The 14,903-nt window shown below is 35.9% G+C and overlaps 1 protein-coding gene across 1 annotated transcript in view; it reads right to left on the minus strand.

The window, feature by feature from the left end:
- Positions 1 to 4,942, minus strand: part of LOC150102530 (uncharacterized) — a 35,221-nt gene extending 30,279 nt beyond the window's left edge. The window contains exon 1 of the mRNA XM_090399491.1: positions 4,847 to 4,942. Coding sequence (XP_090255617.1) covers positions 4,847 to 4,858 — 12 coding nt within the window. The 5' untranslated portion in view covers positions 4,859 to 4,942. The remainder of the gene's footprint in view (positions 1 to 4,846) is intronic.
- Positions 4,943 to 14,903: the final 9,961 nt, after the last annotated feature.

Genomic DNA, 14,903 nt, shown 5'->3' on the forward strand with positions numbered 1-14,903 from the left:
GCCACCACATTTCACGCAACGAAATTCAGCATTGCAGCATCGTTGTGCATGCCCAATCTTCTGGCATCTATGGCACTGGGTTGTAGTTGATTTATGTTTCAATGCCTCAACTTTTATGACTAGATCACAGATGGTTTGGAGATTGTATATATGTTTTTGATCTTTACTTATTTCCACTAGAATTAGGGGATAGGGTGTTTTATCAGCTCTCCGCATTCGGCTGACTTTAATTGGGCTAAATCCCTTAAGTTGGAGGTCTGCAGTGAGGTCTTCTATTTGTAATGTTTCAGTTACTCCCCTTAACACTACTTTTAAATTTTTCTCACTGTTGAGTGCAATAGTGTGGTATGGCATATTGTTGTTGTCTAGAAGTTTGGTCATTTTTCTGTAGTCTGATGATGTTTTAGGTTGTATGCGAATCCCTTCTTCTGTGTTTGTGGCTTTAATGAAGGTGATATCTGAAGATTTCAGTGTGGATGCAACGGACGTCCAGTGCTCCTTGGCCCTTAGGACGACTGGGGGTACCCGTTCTTTAATTACATTATCTGGTTCTATCTCCGCTGTTTTGGGTGTATCTGCAGTAGAGGAGATTTTCCTTTCCTTTTTGACTGTTTGGAATTCTGTGTTGGTTTCCAAAAACTACGGAGTATTATCCAGAGATGCAGCATTCTCTATATTCGTGAAGTGACTTGATTCTGGTTCAGTCAACATACTTCCTTCATTAAAATTATCCATCCTATCTTCTGTGACTGCTGTAGGGGGGGGGGGGGGAATGTATCTAACAGCTTTACTTTCCCTGGCCAGTTGTCGCTCAATAGTTTTCCTAATCTTAGGAATTCTCTGTAAACTTCTTCGAATATGCTTTCAATGAGAGGTTTTGTCATGACTGATAGAAGGCAACAACTCTATTAGAATAAAGTTTGAGAAATGGGTCCTAGAGCCCAATGTAAATATCCCGTAGATCAAATCGATCTACCAGCATAAGTAGCAAATATTTCACAAAATGAAGAACGCTTACCTCTATATATAAATATCCCGTAGATCAAATCGATCTACCAGCATCAGTAGCAAATATTTCACAAAATAAATTTTTCTTCAGAAAATGAAGAACGCTTACCTCTATAAATATCATTCAAAACTATCGCACTGATCAAAACGCGTCACTAATACGCGAGCCGCCATTTTTCTCAATCCTCATCTCAGAAAAAAAAAAAAAACATCAGAATATACGATATGGTAATATTAATATCTTCTATAAGATGAAGTAATTCAGCTGGTGTTAGCTTCACGGGTAAAAATTTTGCTACAGTGAGTTACTTTAACAGTAATCTGATATCAGTAAGTATTTTATTTTAAAGTTTGCGACATATTCGTTGACGAGAAAGAGAATTTCATATACACCCGAGTGTGTATGAAACCGTAGCATTACTTCAAAGGTTAAGCTAAATACTGCACAAATGAGTCAGTATTGTGAACTGTTGCCTTTAAACCATAAGGTGATATATCTTCATTTCAAAGGGGGGTTTGTGTAGCTCATTTAGCTGGTTGCCACTCATAGCAGAGCCCAGTGAAATCGATGATTTTAGAGAAATCTAGACAAAGTACAACAGACAGTTTCTACCATCTTTCGATAGTGTGCGTTCTACGATTTTATATATAAATATACATATATTCTTTCTGAATATGATTAAACATCCCGGTTTCTGGAGGAGAAGTCCTACTTGTCTGTACCAGATATCGACCGACGTGAACCGACTGAAAAAGAAAAACCTAAAAAATCTTTTCTAATGGATGAGTAGAATCGAACCTGTAACGGGCTTTCTTCTGTACCAGAACCGTTGCCATACGGGTCCACTGGCATCCGGGACCCGTATGGCAACTTCGTCACTAAGAGGAAGCTAAAACATCATCATTACATTCAGTTAGCTGACCTATCTTCTTAATGACGCACCGTTGGAATAATTCTCCCACTGGGGAATTATTCCAACGGTACACTACTACGAAGACAGTTTAGGTTCCAATATCTTTATAAAGATTTGTTTAGATTCCAGTGCAACAATTCTACAGAACATTTCGAATGCTCGCCCCAGAAAAACAAACTTTATCGGAAGTTCAGTGAAGATTGCAGTGCTGTTATGATCAGTGGCGGCTCGTGGCTTGAAATCGTGGGGGTGCTGCAACTTTCGAAATATACATACTCACTGTAAGTACAGTGCATACGTGTTTGGATAAAATATCAAAATTATGGTAAAAATTAAAAAGAAAATTAAACATGAAAAATATTGTTTATTATTGATAAAATTATACAGTTTAATATAGTTCAAAATTACTTAAAAATAAAATCCATTATCATAACCCCAATAATGTTCTAAAATAAAAACTATAACAAATGTTATGTCTTTAATTGTAATGTCCAAATATTTAAAGAGACGGAGTAACAACAGTGGAACTGCGCGACGGACAGTGCCGCATTACGCTAATAGCTCGCATCTTACTATGACGTGCATATGCTTGCGCGCGTAGCAAATACTAGCAATATCACACTGTGGTAAACACAGTGCTGTTAGCGTCCTTCGCCCTCCTAAGTGTTACAAGATGGATTTTTATTATTTTTTATACAAAATAAGAGAATTGTATAGGATTCTTGATGATAAAATTAAATATTACAAGCAAATATAAATAAATTAATAAATACATTTATACATCGAGAATAATTTGGGCGTGCTGCAGTTCCGCAGTGTCTATGCACGAGCCGCCCTGGTTATGATACAACTGTAGTGTGGGCCAATGCATTTCAACGCAGTTAATTTTCACTAGCGAAGTTGTAACCTTGCAGCTAGCCTATCTATAGCATTAAGAGTAGCAAATAAGGAAGTGACGGCAGACAATAATAAAAAGTTAATGTTTCATAATCAAAACAATATTTTTCTATATAGTGACATTTACTATCACAACGATTAAATATAGAGCGTTTATGGCTCATATTCTGAAAGATACAATTTTGCTATTAAAATTCAATCGAAAAAGACTAACTTTTAATTGCAGTCCTAACTATAAATTCCACCCATGGCAAAATTATTATCATTTTAAAACCTTTTAAAAACGGTCTAATTGTAGGGAGAAATGAAGGGGGCATTTTTCTAATTGTTTTGTTAAAACATAGCTTTTGTGTGTATGTGTGTGTGTGTGTGTGTGTGTGGTTTTTGATGGTTGATATTTCCCTTGTATTCTCTAGAACTATCGTAACGTCTTTGACAGATTTAGATCTATGCTAATAAAAAATAAAATAATAAAAAAAACTGTATGAAATATTGTTACTTTGGTAAAAATTTGACAAGTGAATGTCAAACGTTTAAATGCATTTATGAACTAATTTTAATATTTGTACTCCAGGCAATTTTATTTTGTTAATTTTGCCACTATTCAAAGATTAAATCCAGCATGGAAATGATGGGATAAATCTTAATAGAGAACCTAAATACCAAACTACATTAATATAAATAAAATGAAGAAATTCTGAAAAGAAACATGCCAGCAATAAGCATTAATAAATGTAATCGTTTTAATACATTTAATACACTTATTAATTTTATAAATAATTTATAATATAAATTATCTGTTTTTCATTTCATTATTTAAAAATATAAAACTGATGAAATTTATGGACTGATTGCTGGATGACACGACTGCAGTTACAAACTCATCTACTAGGAGGTAGAATCTGCTAAGCCCATTTGCCGTTTTATTTCGAAATTGTATCTTGCATTATTGAGAAGTAATAAAGAAATTAGGCGTGTGATTTCTTCCGAAATAAAAAAGGCATATTTTCAAAGTATACTGCGTTTGCATTAATTGTTTCATAACCGACTGCTTTAATAAAAACTGCTTCACAAAGTGCGTAGTTAAAACACTGAGCAGAACTCAACCATTTATTTTTTATTTTTTCAATCAAATGTTTACCGTTCATTATTAATTTATGTGAATTCAGAAACTATTTCTTGGAAGATTATAGGAAACCCAACTATGCATGATAATTATGTACCTTCAGCAGGTATTCACATAAGTATGGACCAAGTGTTATATATTTGAAGAGGACTATTCTTATGTCGTAGTGGTTACGTGTCCCTCATGTTTATTTTATGTTAGTAGTTAGTGGATAGTGTATCAGTGTATTCATATAAATGACAAGTAACTATGATGAACTGTAAAATATATTTTTTAAAGTTCCAATATTAAAGTCTCGTTCATTTTTGTCTGTTTATATTATTAATTATTAAATATACTATCCGTTTAGTTTCGACGTTTCAATTTTTAGTTACTCTATATTATTATTACGTGACACATCCAAGAAGTCCTAAGACTCATCGCGGCAGAGCACTCTGCTCCATATAACCCACCGTTTATTATTTTTTAATTATTAAAATATTAATTTTAGGGACTAATTTAGTAAACACGAAGCATGCCGTAAAGAAATGAACTGACTGTTTGATATTCGCAAAGTGAAAATATGGGAACAGACTTTTAGAGATAACTATCCAGTCTCCACAGTGCATGGTAATCCCAACATTTGGGTAGAGAGAGAGAGAGAGAGAGAGAGAGAGAGAGAGAGTCGGGATCCAAGTCTATTTATCTGCTTTGATGGAATTGAATATATACACAATAAACAAGCCAATCATTTTGTCGACTTCTTCTTTTGATTTATAATTGCAGCTAAAGTCAAGATGGTGATGATGATGCCTAAATATTACCGTACATCTTTTCATAACAGCATACAATTTCAGTATTTCAGCCCCTAACAACCGATAAAAAGTCTTTTCTGAATAACATTGAATTAATACTCACTCACCTTAAATGGCATAGTTGTAAACCGCTTGCTAGATTCTCTCAGGTAAACTGACAATCAGTCGGCTTCTGACGTGCGCAATTCTAGGCTCCATGGACAACACTACTAGTCATCGTGCGTCTCAATGACCTCAGAATGACGTCAAGAGCGCGTGTGGCCTTGCCCTTCATCTGGTCCCCGCTCTGTCAACTCAGCACGCAAGGCTTTATAGCGTAGCTTGTGCTAGCATTCCGATAATATCATGGTAGGCGTTTTGCGATGAGTAAAGCGAGGTGGTAAAGGCTTTACATCTACCTTGATCGCAATATTCATCTAAACTTTACAGAGAGAGAGACACACACACACACACACACACACACAAACAGAGAAACGAGTATTTCTTATTATCGCATCTCATAAAACTTCAGTTTTTATTTATGAAACATATCATGAGCAAATAAGACTCGTATATTATGTGGTTTACCTTTAATAAAATGTTTTAGGGTCACATTGGAATATCAAAAATACCGTTAATATTACTAATGTAATGTTTTTCAAATTTTACCAGAGTAGTAATATTAAAAATATTTCCTTGCTTCCTTTCTTTTCACTACATATTTTCACCAGTAATTACCTTCGTAAGTTTATTTATCTGAATTTTAATATAGAAGTATGTTTTATATTAATTAGCATTAGTATTTTAGGAAGCAGGTAATAACACATATAATAATTTAAAAACTTCAGTGTTTCGTATATTTCTAGTGTGAATATGCCCTCAACCTATAGAGCAATGCTTATGTGTTTATTATTATTATTATTATTTAGGATAGCGTCTTTGAAATTACACCAAGTTCACCGATAACAGTTGGAATGACTCTTGTGTGTTTAAGCCACAGCCAGCCAACTTTGATTTACATCTATATTTAGTAATTTTTTCCAGTTCTGTGTTATTAATGTTATCACTGGGCAATTATCACACACACACACACACACACACACACACACACACACACACACACACACACACACACACACACACACACACACACACACACACACACACACACACACACACACACACACACACACACACACACACACACACACACACACACACACACACACACACACACACACACACACACACACACACACACACACACACACACACACACACACACACACACACACACACAAAATCTATGCTCACATACCCTTAGCTTCAGACAAGATCAGATCTCGCTTCTTGAACTAACATTTACCTCTAGTTTCTCCCACCATAAACGCTTCATATCAATAACTTCCTCAACCTCTAAAAAAATTAGGCATTCTTTTCGGTTCGAGACGATACCTTTCATCCACCCACAAGCATTACTCTGTACAAATCCTCCCCACCCTTAAAAATTCTTGATGTGTCAAGAAGGGAGCAATTCAGTTGATAGATGGCATTCTCTCACTGACTCACTTCGACTGCTATATCACATATTCACTGTTTCAGCCCTGTGTCTCTTCAACAAACTTCCACGCTCCTAGCTCTACCAAAGCAACCATCATTCCTCCATTTTCTGTTGGGCCTGATAAAACAAGAGCAGTAGCTGCCAAAAATCTCTTTAAACCCAACTGCAAACACATTGAAACTTCTTCATTTATTACACCTTACTCTGTCCACTGGTATCGCTATCCTCATAAAGTATTTCTCAAGCACTACAACCTTCATCTCTTCAAGAAAAATGTCATTAGATCTCCTCTTTCCTAACCCTCACCTTGCAACCAAACACGGCTGATGTGCCTGCAGGTTCTTCTAACTCTCATGTCTGAGATCAATATAAAAGAATAATAGTAATAATCTCCCAAGAAATGTCTCGGCAGGGAGGGGCTTGCGTGCTTCAAATGATGTTAAGAGCTATGCTGGGAGTACCGTAGCTACCAGCAGGGCCAAATTCGCTCCAGACCACAGCTGCCGCCATCAGCAATGGGGATAGCTTTGAGGAGGAATTGAAAAATATTCCTGTTGTGACGTATCAGAAATTGGTTGAAAGCATACCCCGAAGGGTGCATTGTCATTAAGGCCAAAGGTAGTCCCACTCGGTATTAGAAATGTAATTAAAACGCTTTTTTTTTTTACTGCAGCTAAGTTTCCAAATACTTTTGTCAACGTAGTTTATTTAATGAACTTGAATTGCAAGAACTACGTAATAAATCAACAGCTACAGTAACAACAAATCAACGGGAGGAAGTTGTTTCTTCGAAATTGAACTCAGTGATCATCCAGCTGACGACACACCTCAGAATATTTTGAAAGAAATGCAGGATGAAATGAAGTTGGCCATATTGAAACATGAACTCCATATCTACTAACATTAAAAGCCCTGCATAAATCTAGGCTAAAACAGCTCCTATCAGATGCAAATAGTGTGATAAAAACAATCACAGCTAAAAGTTTAAAGGAAAATCAGTTTATACAGCATAGTTTATATCATAATAATGAAGACTGGTCGCAAACCGCAAGAACAAAAGCTGAAGATTGAGCAATCTGTAGAATGGAAAATTCGGTTGAAATGAAAAGTCAACAAACTTCAAGCTGATCTGAGCAAGTTACAGAGTCTTAAAGAAGGCCGGCTGAAAAATAAGTATCAAAAGCAAGCTCGTGTAAACATGAGTTTATACGAGCTTACAAACAATTGCTGAAGTTACAGAAGAGTTAAAGCAAAGAATTATTGCGAATGCACAGAAAATTAAAAGATATGAAACAAGAATATGTACAAAATATTCAGTTTCGACTGAACCAACGTCACTTCAATCTCTGAAAGGAAATACAAATGCAAACAATCGATCGCCCAGAAAAATCTTGGAAGATAATCTCTGATAATCCTATTGCACATAATAAAATGTTTCGTGGATTGAGTAAATGAAATCAGAAATGAAAAAAAAAAAAAAACAAATACAAAATGCCATTATGATTGAAGAAATGGTCAGTGCACAAGCTAGAAAATTAAAAAAAAAACTAGAGCGCAGCTAACCAGTCTTCATGGTCAAATGGCAGAACAATTTAATTATTTGTTGCAATCATTATCTGTTAAGACTGGATGCTATCTGGGAGTACATTTCTCTTCATGAAAGATAAAAAGAAGGGTATGGACTCAAGTAACTATCGTCCAATAGGATGCCTGTCCAATAGCATCCTTAGTGATAAAAAGATCCTCATAAATTAAAAAAGAGGAAAAACGAACTTAAACATGATATTGATAGATTGCTTGAAAGCATTCGATTCCCACCCAAACTCCTGGCTCCTAAAATCACTAGAAATATTTGGAATTAGCAAAAACATGTGCTCGTTTTTGGTTGGTACTGCTGATGCTGTGAAATCATGAAAAACTTTGTAGTCAGTAATGAACGATTCGGAGATATTAGCATTAAAAAGGGAATTTTCCAAGGTGATTCCTTGTCATCATTACTCTTCAACATATCTTTAATACCCCTATCTGTGATTTTGAAGAAAACAAAACTTGGATATAAAATTCCTAATTATAGTATTAAAATTTTCCGTCCAGTATATGGATGACCTGAAGTTATATGGAAAATCGACATGGCAAATAGACTCATTAACGAACACATTCTGTAATGAGTCTATTTGCAGTCAGAACATCAAAATTAGATTTGGTTGGGATAATTGTGCATATTTATCTATTAAACGAAGAAAAATTAATGACATTAGCAATTTTAGTTTTGATCAAAAGCATATAAACGAAATTTCAGCTAACGGATAGTATAAATACCTATGACTATTATAAGCAAGTGATATTTTCCACTGAAAAGTAAAACAACAAGCAGCAGCGGCATACGCCAAAAAGAGTTAGGAACATTCTGAGAAATGGGTTGAACACAGTTCGAGCAGTGAACTCTTGGTCTACACCAGTGATACAATACAATACACAGCTGGAATAATAAGCTGGACAAAAGAAGACCTGCAAATTGGACCGCAAAACTTGAAAATTAATAACTATGCATTATGCATTACATCCACAAAGTGATGTTAACCCGCTGTATCAACCAAGAAGAATAAGTAGATGGCTGCAAGTAAGACAGACTGTTGAAGACGAAGAAGAAGAAATTAGTTTAGAAAAATTACATTGATCACAGCACTGAGGAAACGCTTCAAGCCATTTAACAATAATGGTCTTCTAAAAGCAACAGGAAATAAACCCGATTACAAAGAGGAACAGCAAAATCACCGATATGTGCGCTGGAAAAATAAACTCTTGCATGGAAAATTTCTTCGTGACACGGAGAAAAAAACTGGAGGGACATATATATATATCGACAGCATTAAAAAACGAAACGGCAAAAATTCTTTCTTTGGGACTTTAGAATACAAACTAATCTACCATTAGAACATAATATATAGGATATTGCAACTATTGAACATCGACAAGTTTGGATTGAACATCGTCGTATCGAAAAGAATGCCTAATTTTTTAGAGGCTGAGGAAGTTACTGATATGAAGCGTTTATAGTGGGAGAAACTAGACGTAAATGTTAGTTCAAGAAGCGAGATCTGATCTTGTCTGAAGCTAAGGGTATGTGAGCTTAGATTGTGTGTGTGTGTGTGTGTGTGTGTGTGTGTGTGTGTGTGTGTGTGTGTGTGTGTGTGTGTGTGTGTGTGTGTGTGTGTGTGTGTGTGTGTGTGTGTGTGTGTGGGTGTGTGTGTGTGTGGGTGTGTGTGTGCGTGCGCGCGCAGAAGCTTTAGATGCTTCGACTGTGACTCAGAACAACCGCTAATTTGTGAAGTTCATAACAGATACCCTAAGTGAACTCAAGTCTCGTGCTGGATGACTAATAATAATAATAATAATAAACTTGTTTCATAGACTGATGCTTCGAGTGTAGTTGCAACGAAACCAAGTCATCTACCTTCAAAGCATTATTTGCTTTGTAGCTTCCGGTCGCAAAATTCGCATAAATCCTAATTGGCAAAAGCTGTAATGATTAAACTCGGAACGGTTCTTTCTGCATCCCAAATAATGGGTGGTTTGTAATCAGTATAATCCATTCTAGAAACAGCTATCAAAAAAAAAAAATAAATAAATAAATAAATAAATAAGTTTTTCTTCGTCCTATAAATTGATACCTGATTTTAAAATACTAAATATTTTTTATGCTTCTTTTAAACATGTTTTATGAGTATGGTATCCTGAAAGAATGTTAATTGAGTTAAATGTTCATATAATTTATGGAAATATATGAAATGTATCTCTTCCCCAACTCACATCACGTCGCTCTCTCTCTCTGATCATAGATTTTCCGGCGACAGTGTAGGTGTATTACCCACCGTACCAGCCTTGATGTGTACATATGTCCATAATGACATGGATGCGAAGTGTCCATTGAAACCAATATAACCTTTGGATATTATAGAAATAATATTGATACGAAGCGTATATTTTTGATATATTTTATCCGTGTGAATGGTTTGATAATGAAACGATACAGTTTCAAAGCGCTTTCATGCAGATTTCAAAAATATGTTTTGCACATATATTGCACCCATAGGAGTTATGGCGCAGCCGTCGAAGAGTATATGAAAATGGCTGATTATGTTCACATTATGGCACCTACAAAGTTACGTTATGTTACCCTGTGTACGTCTATGCACTATGAGCATAAATGAGTCTTTTGAGTTCATGTTTACATATTAAAACAGACTCTATATAAAAATTTTAACGAGTTGTACACTGAAGAAAACTTATTCTATACATTTCTTTGTGCATTGCGCCTGTATTACCAACAAATATGAGGTTATTGTATAGTTCGCCCACCGATTTGAGGTCTCTCGAAACTACTGCGCATGTCAGAAAAAGGAGAATCCATTCCGATAATAGGGTAATCAGTCTGTCTTCTGGGAGGTAATAATAAACAAACTGAGTTTGTTTATTATTACAGGTCGGAAAATTTAGCTTTTCTTTTACGAACATTGTTGTTTTTAAAGTGTAACTATTTTGCTTGTATAACAGTTGGAAAAATGTACGTAGAGTGTTAATACGTGCAAATACTACGTTCTACATAAAACAATGTCACTTCGCTCCATGATAAGTTTCCTTTTATTCTGGGACTTTTTAAAACAAAATCCGATTTCATGAAGTATTTTCCTTAAAGTTTCTCTTTTCCAAGGAAAATTAATTTTTTCTTTAAGCACAGGAATCAATTTCGGAACAGTTGGCACTCTTTTCTCGAATACGTAAAATTCGTGAATAGCTCTTCTTATAACGTATACATCAAAATCATTCAAAGCTACGGTTTCGATGGTTTTACTCTGGCGCTTTTTTTTTTTTTTTTTTTTTTTTAGGAGATTTAAATTTTGGCTTACCTTCACCTTTTAATTCTTTTAACAGTCGACCCCGATACGCCCGCAATTGCACTTGCACGTTTTATGACTTGAGAAAGGGGAACAAGAAGACGGCCTTCTGACGATTCTTTTTCGCAGAATGTCAGCACATTATTCAATATTCTTTTGCAAGAGCTACTGAAACGTGTAACAATAGAACTTGTTGACTGTACTGGATCCATCATACAAATTAATAATAAAAAAATAATGCAAAAAGAGAACAACAAAAATCAAGCTAGTACTAGTACAGCGACAGACAAGAAAGCACGTGATTTCGCATGTTGGCGACCAATTCGTACATCCTTCATTTCTTTCTCCCCTTCAGCATGAATCGACTATTCTTGGCACAAATCCAACAAGGGATCTAGAAATGGTGGGCGAACTATAATTGGGACAACACAAAAATACCACAACTTTTATCTAAATTCAGGATATCGCTTGTTTCACTCACTTCCTCATCAGTTTTATGCTCTATGACTGATATGGCTCATTGTCATCCTGGATGATTCATATACATGTCTCGTTTTCGTATCGTCTCTACGACCGTATATGTCCATATCTGTTAGTCGTGTAACTTTAACGTCAGCTTTTCTTATAAACTCTCACTGTAAGTATTTATTATATAAAATCTAGATAAAACATTTTGCAATGAAACAGGAATATATTTAGCAGGTGCGGCAATATATCTCATCCTATCTCAGATATTGATATTTGAGATTTAGCACAAAATGATATGTGAAATGTAACATGCATGACCATATTAAAAACATACCAACACACCATTAGCACTTCAGCTAGCAAATGGTACACTCTGGTTGTGTACAAACGTGTATTATCTACATTTTTCTATGAGGAATTCGGAGAAATGCATTTTATGTACGAAGTTTGTAATATCACTGCTGAGGAATATCGGCGACGATTTCCAAGACGAAGAATCTCAGATTGACTTAATGTTCAATAGTGTTACTGAACGTTGCTGAAAACGTGCTTATTTCAGAGTGTGTGTGTGTGTGTGTGTGTCGTCGACCGCTGAATATTTAGCAAACAGAATTTGGATCAGTAGGGAAACATCATTCAAAGGGCAAAATGCAGCCTATTATGTATCCCGCTTTCATATTCCACTCCTAACACTCTGGAAACTGTCTGGATACTAGTATCGAGTGTAATGGATATCCTATTTTTAGAAATGACAGAAGAGGTAGGAGAGGAGGGAGAGCACTACTACTAATGATGTCAGACGACGTACGTCCAATTAGGGTAGAAACGCAAGAAAACATTGATTGTAACAATTTCCCATGTAGCGGTGAGTTTGAGGCTATCTGGTGTGAAGTGGAGGCTAACAAAATGAAATATATGGTAGAACGAAATTTCTAGTGGAATTACCACACGAGATCAGACTTAAAGGTAAATGGGAAGTTGCTCTTGCCGAAATTCATCTTCCGGGAGAATTTAATAACATCGATTCCAGTTACGATGAGTTTCATATGATACGTGGAGTTGGAGGAGGAGGAGTTAACACTATCGATAACAACATTACAGGAAATAATGTTTTCGAAAAGGCTAAAGAAGGATTTTACAAAATGTACAAAATTCCTCATGGCAGTTACAATTCACCCTCTGAACTTCTTCAAGCAGTGTTTGATGTGAGTTCTGTGATTACAGTAAAAAAGAACCCAAACAACACCATTTCTCTGACAGTCACAAAAGATTATAACCTTTTGTTATCCAAGGAGGCAGCGGGGTTGGGCCTTCTACTGGGTTTTAATCAGATTGGTGTTAAACTGAAAGGCACAATCACTGGGCTAGGGGAAGTATACGAAGCAGTATCAATATCGCTGATATTGATACTGCTATCAATCGCACATGTCTCATCAGAGAAATGTTATGACAAGAAAAACACCACAGGCAGTAGTGATGTCTGAAAATTCCTATTTCTGTATATTAGATTCAGAAAGATAACATTGTAAATAATATCTGTGAAATAAAATGTCTAAACTTAAATGAACAAATGGGGTCGTTGGTGTGTTATGCAAATTCAAGTAAGATCACTTTTGAAATCACAGTGAATTCACACACAGTTTATTTATTTATTGAACTTTAAGATCTTAAATTTAGACAAATCAAAATATTCGAATGAGTTATGAATATGCGAAAAAAAAGAGTGTGTGTGTTTGATGGGGACACCAGCATATAATTAATTATTCAGGAAAACTCTAAATGTTGCAGCCGTCTCGACTCTAAATAAGAATTCCCATAGTCATTAACAGGAAAGAAATATCACACACTTATTGGAAAAGTCGTGTCGCCACATATAGACGACCATTGACAAAACTTGACGACAATGACGGATGTGTGTCACCCTGGGAAATTCTCAGATAGCTTATCTCTAAACATCACCCACAATTTCATAGGCAAACCAAAACACCACGTGATGTCACTGACACATATGTTCCCCAGAAATTTCCAAACTCATAACGTCACGATTCCTTATCGCTAAACACTACCCACGATTTCTTATGAGAACCAAACACACCACGTGATGTCCCTGACAGTTTGGAGCCCCCGAGCGAAATTCCAGACATTCTAAACTCTATCTTATCACTATCCATCACCCACAATACCATATGCAAACCATTTACTTATCTACAGCTCATAACAACACACATCCACGACACTGAAGTCGCGTCCCCCATTCATCCTACCCCTGTTTGGTTTAAAGTGTTCCACCAATCACACTACGAATCCTTATCCACTAATATATCATTCAAAACAATAACCTTTTCCATTCAAAACAATAACGTCACTTATTTACAACTAACAAATTACGTCACTTATCTACATCTGATAACATCACACATCCACGACACTGACGTCGTTTCCCCCATTCCCCTACCCCTATTTGGTTTAAACTGCCCCACCAATCACGACACGAGTCCATATCTCCAACCATCATCCATAATTCCATACGCGAACCAAAACACAAGACAGACCTGACGTCACTGACACATATGCCCCAGGGGAAATTCCAAGCATTCCAAAATCATGACGTCACGCACACAATGACGTTATCATCGGAACAATCAAACACGTCACTATTCCTTACCTTATCTTGATCTGGTCAGAAGTGACCGGTATAGTACTCTCCTCTTGTTGTGTTTAGCGACTTATTTTGCAAATTTTGTGCAACAAAGCAGAGGTCTGGGTTGTATTCCCTCTTCTATGCTTCAGCCTTAAAGGTTCCTTTGTCCTTTGCATTAAATATTAAGCTAAGATTGTTTTGCTCAGCCCAGTTTGTTAATGCTTCACCATTTCCATTATTATTATTGTAATTCCACACAGTGTGATGGCTGTTAAAATCCTCTATGTAAATAGTAGGATGTGGAAACATGGGAATTATTTCATGTGGCATTCTACCAGGAGAGACTTATAGATGTTGACCATTGTGAGATCTTCAATTTTTGCTGTGATAGTGTGTATATTCTGATTAAGTGCTGATATTAAGTCAGCATTCTCTATATTATTGCGTATGTACGTTGCACAGTCATGGGCTTGGTGATGTGTATGTTCTTAGTATATCATACCCTGCAATTTTTACTCTAGATATCAATTGTTGAGCTCAACTATTAAAGCGCATAATCTGCCAGACTGCCATGTAAAAAATTCACATTCATGTGATCTGTTTTTTTTTTTTGTGAATAT

The sequence above is a fragment of the Typopeltis vanoorti genome, chromosome 10 (assembly GCF_054136105.1).
Source record: "Typopeltis vanoorti isolate ZY-2024b chromosome 10, IOZ_Tvanoo_1.0, whole genome shotgun sequence".
Taxonomy (NCBI): Eukaryota; Metazoa; Arthropoda; class Arachnida; order Uropygi; family Thelyphonidae; genus Typopeltis; species Typopeltis vanoorti.